The sequence below is a fragment of the Pelodiscus sinensis genome, chromosome 6 (assembly GCF_049634645.1).
Source record: "Pelodiscus sinensis isolate JC-2024 chromosome 6, ASM4963464v1, whole genome shotgun sequence".
Taxonomy (NCBI): Eukaryota; Metazoa; Chordata; order Testudines; family Trionychidae; genus Pelodiscus; species Pelodiscus sinensis.
In genome coordinates, this window is record NC_134716.1 from 108,493,523 (window position 1) to 108,515,976 (window position 22,454).

Here is a 22,454-nt window from a genome sequence, read left to right on the forward strand (position 1 = left end):
AAGTACAAGATTGCTGCTGAATTATTCTCTGGCTGCCCCAAAATTCTGTGGTAAAGCAGCAGGAAGCAGTTTATGATATGGATTACATGCTTCTATATGTATAAGAGAACTAACTAACCAGGTAAATGTGGGAGTGTTGTGGTTTTTTATTTGTTTGTTTTGTTTTTCTCCCTGCAGATTTGGTGTTGGTCTTGCCATAATGGTGCTTCTCTTCTCAAAATGTCTGCTTTTCCCAAAGAACAAGAAGACAACACTTCACAAATGCACAGATTGTTTTTGGATGGGTCAGTAATAGTTATTCTGCCCTTGACATTTAAAAAAAAAAATGCTTCTTATGGACCATGCTTGTACTTTCATATTCTGTGTCTGAACCGGTGTTTATTTTTGGTAAAGTTTTTTCTTCTTATCAGTGTGTTTAAAAGCAGCTTCTTATTGGGAATATGGGTTTAAACCCAAATGATGATAGTGGTGTCACTGGACAAGTCACTTTTTTTTTTTCTTGTGATTTCACAACTATGAACGTACTCACCAGAATAAATCTCTGCGGAAACTAATTTGGGACAGGTGGAGAGAGTTTCCTTTGTTCCTTCCTCCCCCAAATCCCCAGTCTAACTGCAGGCTTTAGCTTCAGTAGCAGCACAACCTATAATTTCTGCAGATTGCCTTTGCTCTATTTCCATCCTTTGCCTGAAAATTAACTGCAAACACCCCTCCTTTTAAAAGCTCAAGTCAGAGGTTTTTTTTATCTCAAACCTTACTTCTCCAGCACTGATTCAGGCTGGGGAAATGAGGCAGCTGCTTCTCTTAAGCATGAGTAGTTACCAATTTCTAACCCCAGTGAGCTACAGTAACAACAGAGGCAGTTGAATTCACTTTATTTTTTATGTTTAAGTGAACTGGGAGCCCTAAGCCAGCTCCCAGTTACCTAAAATAGGACTAGGTTGTTGGACTAAGGAAGAAGTGAAAAGTGAGTTTTAAATTGTTGTTCTCTGAGCCCAGCTGCCCTTTCAAGAGAAGTTTCTTGGCTCTTGGTTACCATCCTGCTCATTATAAAGGAGAGCCATAAATAACTGCTGAATGTTAGCTTAGCTTGTTTGGATAAATAAAATAATCACAAGGATCTTTCTAGGGGCCCTAACTTAATTAACAACTTCACATGCTTGAAACAGTAGTGAAGGTTCCTAACACTTCCCTATGGCCTCTTAGCTGTCCATTATGAAATTTGGAAGCATATATTGAATGAACTTTCAGAATTGCTTTGAAAAACATTTCCTTTCAAAAGGTAAAGAACCATATGAAAATAGCAAATAACCACAACAAGATCTGATTTTGCTCTTGGGCCTTTGTCTTCAGCTACCCAAGAATTCTACCCAAAAACTGTCTGCACTGGGAGTTGTCTAGCATTTAAGTACTACCACTAACAAGTTTTTAAACATGATTCATTGTCTCTGCTGAAGGCAAAATCATGCTTAATGTTGTGATTGTTTTCCTAGTAGATAGCTGGTTTACTGGATTAGTTGTATTGGTAAGCGGTGTGACTTTTTTGTCAACAGTTATGCTGGTAAAAAATGCATGCATGTGTGTGTGTGTGTGTGTGTGTGTATATGTGTATATATATATATATATATATATAAATAAATAAAATATATGCATGCAGTAAATTAGTGCCTTATACTAGTATAGGTACTTGAGATTTCTGAACAAAAATAAGCTTATCATGGTTATTGGGCTACTTGTACTTCTTTTTCCTCTTTTGAACTTAACGCATAACACTGGAGGAATTGCACTATGACTTACCTTTTGTGGGGAAAAGTCTGAAGGGTAGCAGTGTTAGTCTGGTTTTGTAAAACCAATGAGGAACTAACAGATTTATTAGGGCATAATCTTTTATGGGCAAAACCTATTTCATCAGATGAATTGGAGTGAAAATTACAAAGGCAAGGGTGTGTGTGTATATATAAGTATAGGAAATGTAGGACTGGTGTTCACGAGGCTAATTAAGTTAGGGTGGATGTGGCTCACTCATAGCAGTTGATGGGGAGGTGTGAATATGAACTTGCTACCTTTAGTGACAACTACTAGTGTTTAGGTTTCTCTAAGGAAAGGTTTTATTTCTTTGATTATTCAGAGTTTATAAGACAATTCACAAACCACCTTATGAAGTCTTGAAAACTGATGACCTTTCAAACAGCCTTCCATCTCTTCAAGATATTCATGCTGCATACACTAGATTTAAACAGCTGTTTCTGATAGGTAAGTTATAAATAGAGTTAAATGAAGTGGGAGGTACTAAGATGTGACAAATATTCCTTGAGGGTGCATCTACACAGCACAATTATTTTGAAATAACATTGAGTGTCTACACAGCAATTCTGTTACTTTGAAATAGTTTCAAAATAATGAACAGCTTATTTCAGAATCTGTAAACCTCATTCCACGAGGAACAATGCCTGTTCAGAAAATACTATTTTAGAATAGCCGTAGTATGGACGCTCCATTGCTGCTATTTGGAAATAGCTCTTCCCCAGGGCCATTCAAAGTAATTACTCCCCAGTGCTTCCTGGGGCTCTAAATAAAAGTAGCATGTCCACATTAGGGAAGTCTCAGACTAATTTTGAGTCTTTGCTGTAGTGTAGACTTGTTATATCAAAATAAGCTATTTTGGAATATTTCTTCCGGAATAGTTTTTCGAAATAAACGTGCAGTGTACACATACCCTTAGATTTGCTAATTTTGCATCTAGATACTCAATCACATCTCTAAGAGATCTGGAATATAGTTTTTAAGTTAAGAAATTGATAGTCCCTTTCTTCTGGTTGCAGGGTGAAAGGATCCCTTTTTGAATACCTAATTGATAATAGTCTGCATACCATGTGACATTTGTGCATGTTTGGTGTATTTAAACTGGAAGGCTAATGTTGTCAAAATTTAGTCCACGCTAATAAGCCACAGTATAATGAGATACAAAAATTGAGAAAACAAACCAATTGGAAATTGGTTTTTGTCTCATTAATATCTAATGGTTATGATAGAACACTGTTAAGCAGATGTCTCAGATCTCCTATATCTAATTAAAATGAAGTTAAATCCATGTTTTTAATCTGGAGCTATTTTCAAGAAGCATTAGTAGTACTTTGGAGATGTTTCAGATTTTTGAACAAAATCAGTATAATTGGAGTGATAAGAAATTATACTGTTCTAAACATAATGATTTAAATAAGCTTTCAGCATTTTTAGTGTACCTTTTCTAAAATGCCCTGTGAGACTACATCCTCACTACAGGATAGCTATAGTCTAGTCAACTACTCTTGTGTTAGCCTAACTCAGATGAAAGAGGTGACATTGCCAAATAACAAGGGATTTATGAGCAGCTGACAGTTATGCTGACACTCAGGTTCAGGAGTGTTTTGTGTTTGGATAGGTTTTGCTAAACTTAGCAAAAACATTTGAGTTAATTGCAATGAAAATAGTACTTAAAACAGGTTGGAGAATAGTTGTTAAAATGTGTAACGCATTCTGCTGTAATTTGAGGGGAGGATTAAATCATTAAATTACTTGTCTCTGTTCAAAGACCATTGATTTAGGTCCCATTGTAAATTTGTAGAACCAATTTGGATTTTTTTTTTTTTTTTTTTTTTTTTTTTTTTTTTTGCTATTGCAATTTCGGTTAACATGGGCTACATTTTTTTTTTCAAATCCCTTTGAAGGTCTCATTTGAATTTTATAATATAGCTATAGGCAGAAACAAAATATTGGAACATAATCCCTGATCCTGTCAACTCTTCAGCAGATGTGTAACTTTACTTATAAGGTAGTGCCATTTGAAGCCAGTGGGACTCCATGGAATTTTCAAGAAGTTCGTGCGTAAAGGTTTACAAAGTAAGGATGTTAAATTGCAGTTAATTAACTAGTTGAGTGGCACTTCTGCATTCCTCCTTTGAAATGTACAAGGAACGTGGGACTCCGTGTACAGCCTGGGGCTAGCGGGGTCTCTTGTGCATTTCAAAGCCGTGGAGCCTGGGATGCACGGCAGCATTTCAGCAGAACCCAGGATCAGCTAGCGAGTCCCCAGCTGACCCCAGGCTCCACGGTGCTGCCCTTTTGAAATGTGGAGGTGGAGTTTTAAGGGGCAGCGCCGCACAGCTGAGCCTGGGATCAACTATGCAGCAGCTGCCCCTTGGAAATGCTGCCTCCATGTTTCAAAGGAGCACCCGTGAAGCCCCGGGGTCAGCTGGGGATTTCCCCAGAACCTAGGGCCAGCTGGGGACTTCCCAGCTGACTCTGGGCTCAGCTGAAGTGCTCAGGAGCCCAAGATCAGCTGTGGAGTCCCCAGCTGACCCCAGGCTCCATGGCGCTGCCCCTTTGAAATGCAAAGGTGGTGTTTTAAAGGGGTAATGCCACACAGCTGAGCCCAGGATCAGCTGTGCGGAAGCTGCTCCTTTAAAACGCTGCTTCCATGTTGCAAAGGGGCAGCCATGGAGCCTGGGGTCACTGCAGTCCCCAGCTGACCCTGGGTTCTAGGGAAATGCCACTTAGAACCTGGGGTTAGCTGGAGAGTCCCCAGCTGACCCCAGGCTCCATGGTGCTTTGGCTGTTTTAAGGGGCAGTGCCACACGGCTGATCCCTGGCTCAGCTGTGTGGCACTGCCGCTTTAAAATACCCCTTCCCCTCCCTTTGCTGCCTTTATCTCACTGAAGCAGCGGGGGGGGGGGGGGGGGGAGGAAGGAAATCAACTAGTCCAGGGGTGGCCAACCCATTTAACAAAGAGAGCCAAAACAGTGGCGGAAAAAATGCGAAGAAACACACCAGAATTGTCAAGCAAAAAAAAAAAAAAAATTTTTTTTAAAGGAGGCTGCCCCTTTAAGACAGCTGCCATTTTAAAAAAAACCTGTAACTCTGACCTGGTAAGCACAGGGAAGCCAGGGGCTGGGGGGAGCCGGCAAGAGGCGTGGGCCGTTGGGAGGCGGGGGGGACGCAGGAGTGGCTTTGAGAGCCGCGCTTTTTGGGGGCAAGAGCCGCATGTTCCTCTCGAGCTGTGGGCTAGGCACGGCTGGACTAGTCCTTAACTTTCTTATTACAAAACACAAGAACAGCTATAGGGGATCAGACCAAAAGTCCGTCTAGTCCAGTATTCTGTCTTCCAACAGTGTCCAATGCTAGATGCCCCATTAAGTGATCTATTTCCTGTCACCAATTCCCACCTTTTGACAAACAGAGGCTAGGGCTACCAATCCTGGCTAATAGCCATTTATGGACCTAACCTCTGTGAATTTATCTAGTTCTTTTTTGAACCCTATTAAAGTCCTAGTCTTCACAACATCCTCTGTCAAGGAGTTCCACAGGTCGGCTGTACTCTGCATGAAGAAAAACATCCTTTTATTTTTTTAAACCTTCTATCTATAAATTTCATTTTGTGACCTATAGTTCTTGTGTTATGTGAACAAGTAAATAACTTATTCACTTTTTCCATATCTGTCATGATTTTATAGACCTCTATCATAGCCCCCCTCCTTAGTCTCCTCTTTTCTAAGATGAAAAGTCTCAAGTCTTTTTAATCTCTCTTCATATGGGACCTGTTTCAAACCCCTCATAATTTTTGTTGCCCTTCTCTGAATCTTTTCCAATGTATCTTTTTTTTGCAATGAAGCAACATCTATACGCAGTATTCAAGATGTGGACATGCCATTGATTTATACAGAGGTAATAAGATATATTCTCTCTCTCTCTTTTTTTAAGTTATTCCTAAGGTTTGCTTTTTTTGACCACTGTTGCATATTGAGTGCATATTTTCAGACACCTATCCACAATGATTCCAAGATCTCTCTTTAGTGGTTATAGCTAAATTAATTCCCATCACTTTGCATGTATAGTTGGGATTATTGTTTCCAGAGTGCATTATTCTGCATTTATCAACATTAAATTTATTTGCCATTTTGTTGCCCAATCACCTAGTTTTGTGAGATCCTTTTGAATTTCTTCAGTCTGCTTTATTCTTAATTATCTTGAGCAGTTTGGTATAATCAAGTTTTGCCATTTGTTTACCCCTTTCTCCAGATCATTTGTAAATTGGTTAAATAGGATTGGTCCCAGGACAGACCTTTGGGCTACATCACTAGTTACCTCTTTCTGTTCTGAAAACTGACCATTTATTCCTACCCTCTGTTTCCTGTCTTTTAACCAGTTAAAAGGTTAAAAGGTCCATGAGAGGACCTTCCTTCTTATCCCTTGACTTGACTCAATTTACTTGACTTAGGAGCCTTTGGTGAGGGACCTTGTCAAAGGCTTTCTGGAAATCATCTAAGTACATTGTATCCACGGGATCCCCTTTGTCCACATGCTTGTTGACGCCCTCAAAGAACTCTAGTAAATTAGCAAGGCTACAAAAGATAGTATTATCTTAAAACTTCTATCTAACAATAGTAGATAAAAATGGTGCAAAGTTAATACCTAAAATTATCAGTGAAAGAGACGAGAAGACTATTTTTCTTCCGATTTGATTGCAACAGGGCATAAAACTGTATTTTTATTCAACTGTGTAAAATCTTCTTCACTTGAAAACAAAATTATTTTAACAATAAACAATTTTAGACTTTCAGTCAATTGATGAAGCTATCAGTAGCCTGCCATTTTATAATTAGGACAGGATACAAGCTAAATCATTTGAATGCTGATAATCCTTCAGTTCCTTCCCAAAGTTCTCCACAAGTGCAAAGGACAGACAGGTTGTCTTGCGATTTACTGGGGAATAATCAGAGCAACACAAAGAATCAAGAATCCCTTGGGAGCTTATAGCACCAGTACAGACACAGGAATGTGGGTAGAACTTTGCAATGTGGCTGCCTATTCCTAGGCCAGCTTAACCTGAGTGCAGTTCATACGTACTGTATTCACTGCAGAGTTAGGCCACAATCAAATGAAAGGAACCCAAGACTTACGGACTTAAAGCTCTAAATCTCCATGGCATATGGCCATTTCAATTTTTTTACTTAGGGAAGTTCAGTATTTCAGAAGGTAGTGCTGGTTGCAAGTATAGCATGGGCTATATTTCATGATATTCAAATAAAGAGGGTAGTGAGACCCTATACTTTTTTTTTTTTTTCAATTTTCAGATGACGATTGTAAATGTGAAAAATTCTTAGTAAGAAAAATACCTTTATCAGTCTGAAATTCTCTAAGCTGCTCTACACCCGGAGTACAGGCAGTCCCCGAGTTACGCGGATCTGACTTATGTCGAATCTGGACTTACGAACGGGGCTTTTCTCGCCCCGGAACTCGCGGGCGGTGGGACCACCCAGACGCACAGTGGTCCCGCCACCGCATCCTCCGGGGTGAGAAAAGCTGCTCCGGGTGTCCCTGGTCTGCTGGGGGGGTCCCCAGCAGACCAGGGACACCCCGAGCAAAGCCGCGGAGGCGGCGGGGTCCTGCACCTCCAAGGCTTTGCTCCAGAGCAAAGCCGCGGAGGCGCGGGACCCCGCCACCTCTGCAGCTTTGCTCAGGGTGTCCCTGGTCTGCTGGGGACCCCTCCCAGGGGACCAGGGACACCCGGAGCAAAGCCTTGGAGGCGCGGGACCCCACCGCCTCCATGGCTTTGCTCCGGGTCTCCCTGGTCTGGGGGGGGGGGGGGGTCACAGCTAGTGCGCGGCACCCCCCCCCCCCCCCCAGCGGACCAGGCTTTTGTTGTGGACGCCTGGGGTAGAGCAGCTGGGGTGCTGCCGGGTTGGTCCTGGGGGGACCTACCTGGCAGCGCCCCAGCTGTTCTGTCCCAGGCTCCAGATTCAGCCGATGTTGAAACTGATCAGTGGCTGATTCCAGGAAGCTGGGGGCAGAGCAACTCTGCCTTGGGCTTCCTGTAGTCAGCCCCTGGCCAGTTGAATCTGCAGCAGCTGAATCTGGAGCCAGTTCCGAGTTACGTACAAATTCAACTTAAGAACAAACCTATAGTCCCTATCTTTTACGTAACCCGGGGACTGCCTGTATGTCCTTTGGAATGTATAGGTCCTCCAATAGTCCCACTGCCCCTTCTTTCCAGTAGATCCTTCATTTGCCCACTGACTTCAACTAGCTAGTAAATAAATGAGTCCGACACAACACATGATCAGTCTGTCTCCTGGCAGTTACTCAGAAATCTCCTCTCCTCCATAGTTGCCATCAATTTCCACCTGTGTAGTAAGGAGAAAAGGTAAATGTGAAGGTAGCTTATAAGCATGAGTTGGAATTGAATTGGAAAAAGATTAGAGACATCTTTCAGTGACTGAGCTATAGTTATTTAAACACATACTGTAACATGTTGCTATTACAGTTCTATTTAAAGAGATTTGATCCATTAAATATATGGAGTATATGTAAAAAAATACAGCTTTTTAATGTACTTCTTATTTACTCAGCTGTATGCATGCTCATGCTGAACAAACTTTTTGTGGCTTCTGCTTGTTAAATGATGTCTTGCATAGTTAAAATGGTCTTCAACAGTTAACCTGTTCTAAGTTAAGGAGCTATTCTCTGGCTCAGAAGCTGCCGGTGAATCAATTTCTCTTCTGCAGGCTCTCTGCAGCATAAAATAGAACACTGATTTAATTTACCAGTATTATTAACCAGTAGTAAAAGACTTAGTCAGTCATTTTGATGTGAGAATGTGTAAGTAATAATACACATAGTAAAGGAAATAATGAATTCACACTAGGAATTCACATGCCTCAAGTTGTATGTAGTCTGTGTGAAAAACTCACAAAATGAGGAGGACCATAAGTATCTAGATTGGTTAGAATGTTAAGTTCTTTAAACAACCTGAAAATCTGCCAGAGGATACGGTGAAGATTAGAACTTTAACAGGGCTCAAAAAAGAGCCAGATAGCCATTGATGAACCTAATCTCCATGAATCTATTAGCCAGAATGGATAGGAATGGTATCTCTAGTCTGTTTCTCTGGAGGTGAGTCACGGGAGGGATCACATGAGGATTACCTGTTGTGATTCCCTCCCTCTGGGCATCTGTTATTGGCCACTGTTAGCAGACAGGATACTGGGCTAGATGGGCCTTTGGTTTGGCCCAGTATAGCCGTTCTTATGAGCAATCGTAACTCCTGTTCAACCTGGATGCAAGCTATGTTGGCAGCTTTCCTATTCTAAATACTGATCCAAGACATCTGTAGGGCAGCCATCTGATCACTCATCCACATGTTCTTATCCAATTATGCACTACCCAGCAGGCCCGGGATGATGCTAGCTTTGGTAGACAATGTAAGACTATGAACTCTAAGCTCACCTCAGAGTATACTGCTGGTGAGTCACCCAGAATGGAGTTGACAGGAGCAAGCACTTGATTGGGGGAAGGAGGAAATTGCCTGCCTTTTTGTAACTGTTTTTTATTGCTTATGTCCATTCCATTACCCACCCTCGTACCTCTCTATTGGAGCTGCTGTCAAGAAAGAATTGAGAGGATGTAGGGTCACAGTGCTAAATATGCCACACTCAAGGAGACACTGTAGCCAGTGCTCTTTTTGTGATGGTATGCACAAAACGTATGGCGTACCGTCACTTTTTTTGGGGGAGCACTGCCACTTCCCCCAGAACAGCCGCTGCTGGCCCCGGGAGCAGCTTGCTCCGCTTCTCCCCAGCACAGTTCCCACTGGCCCTGGGAGCAGCTCACGCTGCATAGCTTTCCCCTGTACATGATACAGGCATGTCATGTGACTTCCAACGTGGAGACTGAACCCCACATGTATTTTTTTAGTTTACTGTGTCTTGAACCCCAAAGTAAAAATGAAAAGGATTACAAGTTTCTTTTCACCTTCCATAAAAAAGAAAGCCAGAACAAGTGAGGAAGTGAGTGAAGAGAACGTATTAATTGAGTCAGTGACTGTTTCTGTTCCTGGTTCAATTAGTGTCTAAGAGCAAACTGACGACTGGCCTAGCTGCTGGACTGTCTATCAAAAAATGACTTTTGCATGATGTACAATTGGCTACATTTTTGAAATAAGAAACTTGGCTGTATGCTCTGTCAAAAAATTGGAATTTCGGAGTAGAAAAGAAGGCAGGAATGGAAATTTCTAAAGAATGGGCAAACAATAAAATAACCTGTTTTGGTGAAAATCAACTGCAACACCTTATATCTTTACAAAAAAACCTTTTTGATCACAAGGAAAGCATGGGGCATAAAGCTGCATTAAAATTGCTTGCAGAAGCTGAGAGAGACCCTTGAGAATGTGTTTAAAGGTTTTTAATCTTGCGAAAGTGATTATTGCAAAATTTTTACACAGCATATAAGGTGCAAAAGAAAACCAATCATTTCATAATTTTGAATCTGAAATTGATTTACAAGAACTAAATGGAATTGACATGGAACATATTCTTCACTCAATGAACACGTGTATTAACTTCGTGAATCACATTAGTGATGAAATGAGAAAAAAATTGGCAAACAAAATACTAGGTCGATAGGAAAATTTCATTGATAATTGACGAGTCCACTACTCTGAGTAAAAAAACGGACCCTAATCATGTATGTTCAAATTTGTGCCACGGATAGTGGAATGAACTCTGCAGTAAATTTATTTTTGGAATTGATGGAACTCTGAAGTGTTACTGCAGATGGCATTTTTGATTCTTTCCTTGATTGTGTTCAGTCACACGGCCTGACGGAAGAGTACTTAAAAACGTATTTTAGTTTGTGTTGCATGTACTGGTGCAGCCGTGATGTTGAGGAATAGAAGTGGAGTTATGAAACTAATGAATGACAAATTTCCTTCTTTAATTGTATGGCATTGTGCTAATGACAGATTAGAGCTGTCGGTCAGTGACACAGTAAAATCTGTTTCAGGTATCAACAGATTTAAAGCGATTATTGATAAGCTTTATGTGCTGTATAACACGTCGCCTAAAAATAGCAGAACTGAAAATGTGTGCGAACTTGCTAGAGTGTCAATTTGTAAAAATTGGCCAAATTTTAAGCACGCAATGGGTGGCATTCAGTTTCCGAATAGTTTCAGCTGTTTGGGAAAACTATGAAGCTTTAGGGCAACATTTCGAAGAAGCGAAGAATGATTCAACGAGGGACACAGGATAAATGCACATATGATGGCTTACAGCAAAAAATTACAAGCACAGATTTTATATAGATTTAGGATTGATGTGTGATGCTTTTCTAGAATTGTCCGAATTGAGCTTGGACTTGCAAGAGCACGACATGGACCTATGCAGGGCAGATCAAAAGATAAAAGCTGTAGTACACATTTTTCAAGAAAGACAAATGATCCCAGGCCCGTATTATGAAAGTGCTGCTAAATCTGTGGAAAATCTTTCAGGGAGTTTCACTTCACAAGAAAGATTGCAAAAATTATCCTTCAATTGATCCAGAAGCTTTTTACAGAACCTTGAAAAAATTAATCGAAAAAGGTTGCTTGATAGTGAAGATGCTGATTTGGTGCAATGAGTACGTGGGCTTGATTAAAAACAGTGGCCTGAAGATGTTGATGCTCAATTGATATTTGGCGAGAGTGAAGTTAGAAAATTGATTAGATTTCAACTAAATGAAAGAGATGATTGGCGGATTTTGTGAGTATCTGACTGAAAACACAATTCTGGAAAAATTGCTGCATTTGAAACGTGCTCTAAGTACTATTCCCATTTCTTCAAGTGAATGTGAATGAGGATTTTCTCAAATGAATCTGATCATCACTTCAATCAGAGCTTTGTTGATGACAAAAACAATTTCAGCACTATTGTTTATTAAAATTGTTGGTCCGCCCCTCCCACACTTCGACCCTAAGAAATATGTGGACTCATGGTTATTCCGAAAACTTCATTCAGCCATAGATACCAACAGCAAGGAATGAAGTGGGGACATTGAGTCAGACGAGAACTTGATGAAAATTTGGAATTTTCTATAAAACTTAATTTAGTATGTCTTCATGTATTCTTTAAAATCAAAATAATAAATGGCACATATAAATGTCTAATTTTGATATTTTATTTCAACAGTCTTTATTTCAATATAATTATAAAAGCTTATAATAAATTCAATAGAAAAGGATTTAGGGGGTTCAGTAAGAAAAAGGGTGGAAGACAATTTTCCAACTTACTCTCCTCAAGAAATGAGTACTGTCACCTTTTCACCCCCCCCCCTTTTTTTTTCCTGGGAACAGTTTGTTGCCTGCCAGGAAGTGGCCAACCTGGCTGGTTGGTTGGGTCTTTTTCTTAACAGCGGGGTGAGTACCAGCACTTTTTTGTTTAATTAAAACAAACAAACAAAAAACCTCTAACCAACCTTGTGAATACCACTTAAAAATTTTTCTAACTGTGCACATGGGTGTGCACATAACTGGAATGGACATGAGCAACATGTCTTGAACAATTGTTACAAAAAAATAGATAATCAGTTGGGGTTTTTTTATGTAAAATTTTGGGCCCAGACAAGGCATTGACTTTCTAATAATGGACAGGTTTGCTACTTTTCAGTTAGATTTAGTCTTCATAATCTTAAAAGAAAATTTAATCTGTTGGGTACCTCGTCCACCCTTGTTGAAGTTGTGTTTTATATGACAGACCACTGATAACTAGCTAGCTGTATGCACTCATCTAACTTTCTATTTTTACAGATAACCGAACAGACTTCTGGGATACTGATGTAAAGTGGTTTTCATTACTGGAGAGCACAAACTGGCTGGAAATCGTTAGGTCTGTTTAATATGAGTTCTTCGGGTCCAGTCTTTAAATGAATCTGTGGTGACTACTCAGCTATGGTGTGAAGGGGTGACCCCTGCCAATTTTCTGGTCCCCCTTCCCTTATTCCCCAGAATACCTAACCCGTCCTTTCCAATCAAGGAATTTGGAAGGTTTATGGTCCGTACGCTCATCCCAGAGTAGGATGGGAGGGGGGGCCCTGAGCCCAGGACCCTAAGGTGGGGGATGTTCACTCTCCCCCACCTGGCTGATGAGGCACAATGCCTCAATTCATCAGTCCACAGGCGAGCCTCTCTTTGCTCCTGCTCTGGGCCCTCCATTCCTCCCCTGGTCAGGGCGGTCCACCCTCTTTTGTAGGCCGCCTGTGCTGGTGCCTGACATGTCGGCTCCGCCCCCTACTTCACAGTCCTCCCGTGCGCCTGTGCCGGCGTTCTCCAGGTTCCCTCTTGCAGTCCTTGCGCTAGTGCTCTCCCGTCTGGGCGCTCCTTCCCTGCCCCCGCAGGTTTTTTCCTACCTGCCTCTTGCTGCGCTTGCGCCGTTCCTGGGGCTTGTTCCAGGCACCTGTGCTAGCGTCCGTCACCCTGCCATCTGCACTGCATGTTCCGGCCACTGCCTCTGCTGCTTCCTCCACTGGAGGGGGGAGGTCAACCAGTTGCCTCCCCGGACCGGTTCGCTGCCATGCGGGGTTTCCTCACCCGGTCACACATGGTTATTAGAAAGCTAGTTTTAATAAATGATTTTTTTTATATGAAGTGAATTTCATGGGATCTTTAACACTGCTGTGTTTCCGGAGTCTGAGATGTATAAAATCTAGATAGGATCAAAATGTGCATTGTTTAATCTATGATCAGATACCAATAGAACATTTACATTTGGAAGCCAGACTAGATGCACTGTAAAACAGTTGTTGAGAGGACAAAAACCTCCCAAACTGTGGTCACAAACTTTCTCATTGTGGGAAGGAAATTTCACATCACTTGCTGCACAAACCTAACAAAAAATGAAAGAATAAACAAAAACTTAGCCAGACAGACTTGAAACCTCAGTCTTCTGGATTACAATAGAATGTATACCATCATACCCCATAGATGGTGAATTTGAAAAAGAAATGTGTGGTACTGTGGACTATGTGTACAGGTGGCACTTGTGCTCATGTTAATTCATATACATTAGTGAGAGCCATAGTGCAGACTACAGTGGTTGCTGAATTCCAGTGATGTAGCAATACCTGTTGCAAAGAAAACACAACTGAAAGTGTGGTCATCTGCACTACTAATAGCCAGTCACATGACTAGAACTGTTAATTGTTTGTGAACTTTTTATGTAAACAAGGGCTTTAAAAAATTCTAATGCATGTGAAGCTAGGCGCTTCAGTAGGCGGCCAAATGGAATCTCAGAAAATTTAACTTATTTTGAGTTGCTAGTGATGAGCAGCAGCTGAATTGTGGCAACAGAGGTTAGAATGCAAAGACAGCTACTTGCCAAGCATGTAAACTGGAAATATTTATAACTTTAAAAGCAATTTTGTATTGAAAGGAAGGTCTGAAAGACTAGGAAAACCAGTAAGAACTTGAAATACCCAAATTCTTGGGTTTCTAAACACCTCTGATCCTCAACTCTGGAATATGGAAAACCTGTCCTGATCTGAAATATCCTCTGTAATATCCATCTGTTATAGAATTCCCATGTGTAACGTTTGAGAAGTAATATTAGCTATACCACACTTTTTTTTTATTGGAGACTGACCAGAAACTTTGGAAATAACCAGATTGGTTGGTGACATTATCTCTAAGGACACTAAAATACTGTTTCTGCTCCCACACTCACATCTTGACCAGAGAGGTAGAATGACATGTTTGCATTCTTCTGTCCTTTTTTGGATTACATTTCTCCTATCTGCATATGAGCTACATAAGGGTTTTTTTTTACCTGCATAATTTAATGTGTGACTCTCTTCTAGTGATAAACACAATTGGATGAAGTGCCCTACCCATATTCTACCCATATTCACATTCTCCCTAACATTCAGACTTGGCCTTGTTTGTTCTGCAGATTCTTGGCACTTCAGCAAGTACTCTTTGTTCTGGGGTCCAAACTTCTGAATTAAACAGTCTGACAAAAAAGATGAAAACGCTGTTATGTTGGCTCATGTGCAAGAATTTCTCCTCTGTGTGCAAATGAGTTGCTGACTTTCAAGATGGTTCAAACTTACCCAAAACTTCAGAATTTTTTGTATTAATTTTCTGGGGTTTTTTTAATCTCACTTTTCTTCCTAGGGAGAAAATATTTCCTCTAATGTGAAAATGTTTGGTTTTTATTTGCATTTTGAGAGGCTTTGTTTAATCATCATCCCCAAACACTTATAGAAAATACTTGCCTACTTTTCAAATTTGTCAAGTATTCCTATTTTCCTTTCAGTATAACACGTGTGGAGTATCTGAACTCTATACAGTAGTAATTTTTTATAACATGCAGTTGGAAAAAGGCCAGAATAAAATAGACTCTTCTTGATGGAGTGAGATTGATGTGTTATGAATGTTGACATTATAAAACAAGGAGTCCGGTAGCATCCTAAAGACTAATTTTATTAGGGCATAAGCTTTCATGAGTTACAAGTCACTGTTAGCTGCATGAGGTGAGTTGCTACTCACAAAACCTTATGCCCTAATAAAATGGTTAGCTGCTAAGTGCCACCGGTCTCCTTGTTGTTTTTGCTGAAACCTCGTTCATATCTTTGTTATAAATTGGAAATATAAAACTGATCTTTAAAAAAATGCACATTGGAAATAAAAACTTTTATAAAATGAGAATACACAAATTTCTGTAACCAAAGATTAAGTTTTTAAAACATGAATTGTATTTGGTTACTATCCAAATCACAAACTTCATAAATCTCCTCTACCCAGACTTGCTTTTGACTGGCATGGTAGTTTTTCATGGGAAACTAATCTAACAGATGACTGAAAGTACATGAATCATCATAATGCTGCTTAAACTTAATTAATTGAAAACCACATGTAAGTATTTTAATTTTGTCTTATTGCTCTATACCATATTAGGCGATGTCTGAAAAAAGCAATAGAGGTTGTTGAGTATCTAGAAGGACAGAACACAAACGTTCTCCTTGTAGGTAAGAATCTTTCATTAAGATATGATCATATCAGTTAATTCTTATTCATTCCCATCAGCTTACCACTTTGAGAAATGTATTGAAAGGGAAATAATGGTAAACAGTTGAAAATTAATAAACTTGTTATATTTAATATTGTGGCACTTCACATACAAACTTCCACCTGTACTTCAACTAGTGTTTCCTGTATTTGAAATTTGACATGCTTAGTCTCAGCCCATGATGGAATCACTGGAAGGGAGTAGAGATGAAATATTAAAAGACTGTTATATGAGAGTCAAGATTTTTTTATTCATGCTTTTGGCCTAACCAGTTCAGATTATTAACCCCCTAATATCGTTATACAAACTGTTAAATAAAAAACTATTGGAGAGTTGCATCTATTCTTTGTGTGTCTGTACCAGAGTTTGCTCAAATAATGTGGCTTATGATTGTCATTGTGAATATTATGCACGGGAAAATGGCTTAATTCAGCTTACTCAAGAAGGACCCAGTACATTTATTTGATACATGGTCATTTTGAGAAGTTGATTGATTTACATGCACACTTAATAGTCACAGGATCAAGCACTAACTGTACCGGCCTACAATCTAAAGGTTAAGCCACATATATGCATATTTAATTGCGAAGTAGACTTTTTCCAGATAGTTTAATATTTTCAATACAAGACAGAGCTCCCAGTCTCCATTTATGGTACTGAAAAAGTTGACCCACAATTCGAGGAAATTAACCTAAGGCAATAATTTTGTTAAATAATGGGGAGTGGGTATTAGAGTACAGTGGTTTGAAGCATAGAATATATTGAGTAGCAATGATGCTGCATGTTTGCATTAGAGATGTTAGCTAACAATTAATTTATTAGTTGAGTAGTTGATGGAATTTCCATCAGCTAGTCGATAGACACTTTCGCTTTCCTCCTTTGAAAAGTACAAGAGTTCCTGGTGAAGCTCTTGTACATTTCGCAGGAGGAATGTGGAACTCCGCATGCAGCCCAGGGCTAGCGATAAGTTCCTCTGACTCTGGGCTGCACACAAGTGCCAGCTTTGAAATGTACAAGAGTCCCCAGTGGGGGCTCTTGTACATTTCAAAGCAGAAGTGCCCTTGTGGAGCCCGGGGTCAGCGGGACACTCAGTCACTTTGAAAAGCCATCTGGAGCCTGAGATCAGCTGTGTGGCACTGCCCCCTTTGAAACACCACCACCGCATTTCAAAGTGCCAGAACCACACAGCAAGACAGGGGAATCAGTTAGTCTGATAGAGGCAGCAAGACAGGGGAATCAATTAGTCGACTAGTCCATTAACATTCTTGGTCTGCATACACAAGGGTTCCCTATAAAAAGTCTGCAATCTAGTAGACAAGACTCTGTGGGAAAGAAAGGACTATAATAATTTAAAAGGAATAAGGCACAATTTGGTATACTCCTTGTTCCATGACTTTCTCTTTTCCTTCCATGTCTCCTCGCTTTAGTTGTTCCCTTTTGCCATCTGTCATCTCATCCAGCCCTCCATCATTACCAGCTCTGTTTTCTTTTTACATCATGAAATTGGATTGGGTGTGGGTTAAAGCATGTGAGGACAAAGCAGAGTAACTACTTGGGAGATGCCCTCAACAGTCTAGTGTTTTAGTGTCTTATTTCCTTGCGGGAGAGCATCAGAAGCCAGAATTGATACATATAAGAAGACTTTTTAGATGTGTAGATGACCATGAACTAAGACCACAGAGCAGAATAGTACTTCCTGCGATTTTATCTATTAACTTATTCTGTAAAGACAGTACTAGTACAGTAGGTGTCTAGCACCTATAGGAAGTCTTTACATAGGCATCCAAGTCTACACTAATCCTAGCAAATCTGTTTGTCAATTTATATTTCCATAAGCATCAGCCACACCAAACAATGTGAAATACATTTAGATGGAAAGGGGAGCAATGTGCATTACCAATGTGACGTTTTTATCCTTTCACTATTACTTTCTAGAGGAGTATGCCTCTGATCTGTGCTGTGTGATCTCCAGTCTAGTTCAGGTGATGATGGATTCACACTACAGAACAAAGTTTGGCTTTCAGAGCCTTATTCAGAAGGAGTGGGTAATGGGAGGACATTGTTTTTTGGATCGCTGCAACCATTTACGGCAAAATGACAAAGAGGAGGTATGTTTCTTGAATCTTGGTGGGTTTTGTTTTTGTTTTAAATACAGCTTCACAAAGCTTGTACACTGTGGTTGATGGGCATTTGGGCTGAAAATGTCTGCTTTGAAGATATAGGTTGGACCTCCCTGGTCTGGCACCCTCTAGACCTGAGCTGTCCTGGATCAGGGAGTTTGCTGGACCAGAGGAGGTCAGTGCTCCTGTGCTGGCTGCCCAGCTCCCAGGCTCCTCTCCCTGGTGCTCCCTTGTCCTGTCACTGGCCCCACTAAAACTGGCCTGGCATGACTCCCCACCTTTCTGTCCTCCCATTGCCCAAGGGCCTCCCAGGCTTCCTGGTGGGAAATACTTGGCTGCTGTCAGTCCTGCTGCCACAAGGTGTTCCCCAGGGTTCCCATCTGAGGCCATCCAGCCACTGGGCCTACTGCTGATGGGTGGGAGAAAAGGGGGAGGGGTTCCTAGCTGCTGCTGCTGCTGCTGCTGCTGCTGTCCAGACACTCCCATTACTGCCCTGCCCTGCTGCCACTGGGAATTCTGTGGGTTCCCTAGCCAGAGCCGCCTGCCTCTGCAGCCCCACTTCAGCTTGGGGCTCCTTGGCAGAGGCTGCCCGGGGTTCCTGGCCGGAGACATCCAGTTGCAGGCAGCTCTGCTTGCAGCCACAGGCTCCCCAGCTGGGGGTCGAACTCCCTGGCTCTGTGGCCCTGTTAACACTGGGGGTCCCGGGCTGGAGCGCCCTGGCCATCACCTGGCCCTGCTGACACTGGGATGTTGCCAGACCAGAGCGTCCCAGGTTTGGAAGGGTCAACCTAGACCTTAATTATAAATTTTGTCTCATTCATTGTAGATACTTCATTTGTCTGTTTTTCATTCCATTGGAAAATAGTTTGTTTTAAAAAAATACCTTTAACATGTTACCTTGGAACGTTGCTATTAAGTAGGTTACAATACATATCTTAAACATTTTGGTTAAGCATTGCATCATTCATAAGCTTGCATGCTCCAGGGTTGAAGATTCAGCCATAAGAATGCATGTCTGTACTCTTTGGAAAGGAATTCCTGTTTTGGAAGAAGATACACCCTGAAGTTGTCTTTCTGAAATACTAGCAAGGAGAAGCATAGATTTTGCTAATCAAGCAGGAAAATGAGTTGAAATATGTACAGTTCAGAATTCAATACAATATTGACCTTTAACATGGATTTAATTAAATCTCTGAACTTGCTACTGTAACCCACATACCTAGTGTGGGTGACGAGGAGTCCTGTGGCACCTTATAGACTAACTGAAGTGTAGGAGCATAAGCTTTCGTGGGCAAAGACCCACTTCGTCAGATGCATCTGACGAAGTGGGTCTTTGCCCACGAAAGCTTATGCTCCTACACTTCAGTTAGTCTATAAGGTGCCACAGGACTCCTAGTCTGAATCTGCAAAAGCGACGAACACGGCTACCCCTCTGATACTTGATACCTAGTGTGGTTCACTGTCCCATATAGTGGCACTTAGACCACTTACATGGAGAGAGGAGAGCAAGTGAGCTCTATAGCTGAAGTTGAGAGCCAGCTGGCTTTATAGTTCAAGCTGTAGAGGCTCCTACATTAGGCTTTAGAGGTCCCAGGTTAAATCCACCCAGTGGCAATTACCCTATTTAGTTTCTTTATGTAGCCTTGAATTCTAGGAATAAGTTCATTGTATAGTTTTATCAAGAGGAGGGAATTTATAGCTTTTGAAATTTTTTGGCATAACTCCCAATGACTCTTGATCCAAACTAATCTCCAGCTTTCACTGCTAATCCATTTGGTTTTGGCAGATCTGTAGTTTTCATCAGAAGTTTCATGACTACTGCAAGAAGGCAAATTTTTAATCTCTCTAGATTAGGAGTTAGCATGACATAATTTTAAATTGTCACATGGATCAATGAAGAGCAAACTGTGCTGTGTCTTAGACAAAACTGGTTTGTAAAAACAGTTCAATGCAGTTCACTGTCAATCCAGATGACTGGTTTTAGATGCATTATATTTGGAGCAATTCACATAATTTAGGAGTGCCATCTGCATGGTAGGACAATGGGTGGTGTCGTTTCTGAAACTGATTTTAATATTTCTTTTTATGTAGGCTCCTGTTTTTCTGCTCTTCTTAGATTGTGTTTGGCAATTGGTACAACAGTATCCTCCAGCATTTGAGTTCACAGAGACCTACTTAACTGTTTTATCAGACAGTTTATATATACCTATTTTTAGCACCTTCTTCTTCAATTCACAGCATCAAAAGGACACTAATATGGTAAGGGTGTGATTTATGGAATTGGTGTTGGAGATTCCTTTTGCTGATGGTATAGATAATACTTAATCTACATTGGCATGAGGACTAGCTATTAAATTATGTTCCAAGGAAAAAAATGAGGGTGATGTAGATGGATGGAGCACAGGGTGGGGAGTCTGGATGCGCTGAGTTCTGATCCTGATTTACCATTGCTTTAGGGAAGTCATTTCATCTTTTTGTGTCTTCAGACTGAAAGTCAGATACCTGAGCAGGGCTGTTAAGATAAATATTCATAATACTTCAAACAGTGTTGTAGATCTGTTTTTGCTACTATTCTATCAAAATAGGGATTTATTTATGAGAATATAAGACTTTGAATCATTAAAACTTCTTAAGGTGGCTAGCACAGTTACAGCTGTGCACTGGGTCTTCTGTATTCATGGCCCCACAGTTCACATGCTGTAGAATTGTGCTTCCAAATCCACACTTCATTTATACCTTTTTATGTAGCTGCCTTGAAGGAAGAGAACCTTGAAAACATGAACCAATTGTGAATCACTGCATTGTCATTTTTCCAAAGTCTACAGCCTGAAAAAATAGCTCATATGCAGTACCCTGTTCATCTGTCTGGGATATTAACTGTGGTAATTAAAATATAATTCAATTGGCAACATTAACTATTTTAGTGCTGATCATTTTAGAAGAATAACCTTAATGTGCTTATCTCACAATCCTGCCACAAGGACTATCAGTCTCCTATTTGGTTTTAAAACCTCCAATTTCTCTCGACAACCTTAATGATGCAATGAGGTATTTTCACTCCAGGAAACTGCCTTTGAAAGACCAAAAGGGAGACTGTATAAAATAAAACGGTTAATACCAAAATAAATTGATGTTATGATATAGACTACATTAATTCCTCTATTTAAAATATCTGGGTGGCTTTATTATTTTTATTTTGAGTGTACTGCAGAGTCTGGGGATCTTACTGCAGAATTTGTGTCCAGCTAGCTGTGGAGTTTATAGGATTTTGTCAAAGATTCCAATTTCACCTTTAGAGTCTTGTGGAATTTTGTTCTTGGCTGCCGCTAACTATTTGCTCTGTTTTGGCAGTCTGGGGAAAGCTACAATGCACAAAGCAGCCATTTCAGGTTTCTTACAGTTTGGGATTGGTCTGTGCAGTTTGAACCCAAAGCACAGGTTTTGCTGAACAACCCTCTTTATGCAGAGAAGCAAAAACTGGACCGAAGTCAGCGGAAAACTACACGATTCAAAGTAAGAAGTTTGATCAACTTTGGTCCAAAACCCAGAATACATTTTCCTTTTTTGTGCTAGTCGTTTATACTTAAGGCAAATATTTCAAACTAGGAACCAAAACACATTCTGGTTCCGGAAAAATTTTCGTTGAGCCAAAAAAAAGCGTAGCCCCTCTAATTGCTGTTCCACTCCTGCCACTCCCCTCACTCCTGCCACATGTCTGGGCACTAAGACGGCCAGCCCAGATCAAGGTGCTGTAGCCCCCCTGGAAGACAGTCGCGACTTCCTTGGAGGTTGCAACTGACTGCTGGTGTATGTGAACTGTCAGTTTAAACTTTTGGGGAATAAGGAGTCATAAAATGAGTGACATAAAAATAGCATCAGAATATCTCTTAAAAGCGGGAAAATGTCCCTTCTACAAAAGGAAGATATTAGGCTTCTAGTTGTGGTGCTTTATTATTTACAAATGTGGTTTGAAGGCATTTAAAAAGAGAATTAGAAACTCAACTTAAGATTTAAAAGCCCACATTAGAAACCCAAGGATTCTGAGACCTTCTTGCACTAGAAAGAAGCATTTCTACTTGATCTGCTTTCTACAGCTGTAAAACAACTGAAGAAACACAGACCTAACCTGCGCTGCTACACATGAATTATTCATTGGCAGAAGGATAGGAATAGTGATAATTTCAATATATTGCCTATTGTAGTACCAAATCAGTTATTGCTAATTAATGTAATAGATACTTTACTAGACTTGTTCCATAAGCCACAGCAAACCATTTAATCTAAATGCATAGCTAATTATAAATCTGCTAGATTATTTTAACCTGAATTGGATCTGGTAACTAATGGGTCTGCTGAGATTGTCACAGGTACCCATTTTAATGGATGGGCACTTTTTAAATATTATAAGGTAGTAAAAATTCATGTAAAATATCCTTGGTTTTTATTACGGCATTGTTTGGTGTCTAACGAGGAATTCTGCCTCATT

The 22,454-nt window shown here is 40.6% G+C and overlaps 1 protein-coding gene across 3 annotated transcripts in view; it reads left to right on the forward strand.

Annotated features, from left to right (window-relative positions):
* MTMR12 (myotubularin related protein 12) overlaps nucleotides 1-22,454 on the forward strand; it is a 60,913-nt gene that overhangs the window by 34,894 nt on the left and 3,565 nt on the right. For all 3 annotated transcript variants that reach the window (XM_075932591.1, XM_014570201.3, XM_075932592.1), the window contains exons 9-15: nucleotides 178-284; nucleotides 2,129-2,253; nucleotides 12,593-12,671; nucleotides 15,737-15,807; nucleotides 17,784-17,956; nucleotides 20,060-20,227; nucleotides 21,320-21,481. In XM_075932591.1, the coding sequence (XP_075788706.1) occupies nucleotides 178-284; nucleotides 2,129-2,253; nucleotides 12,593-12,671; nucleotides 15,737-15,807; nucleotides 17,784-17,956; nucleotides 20,060-20,227; nucleotides 21,320-21,481 (885 nt within the window). The remainder of the gene's footprint in view (nucleotides 1-177; nucleotides 285-2,128; nucleotides 2,254-12,592; nucleotides 12,672-15,736; nucleotides 15,808-17,783; nucleotides 17,957-20,059; nucleotides 20,228-21,319; nucleotides 21,482-22,454) is intronic.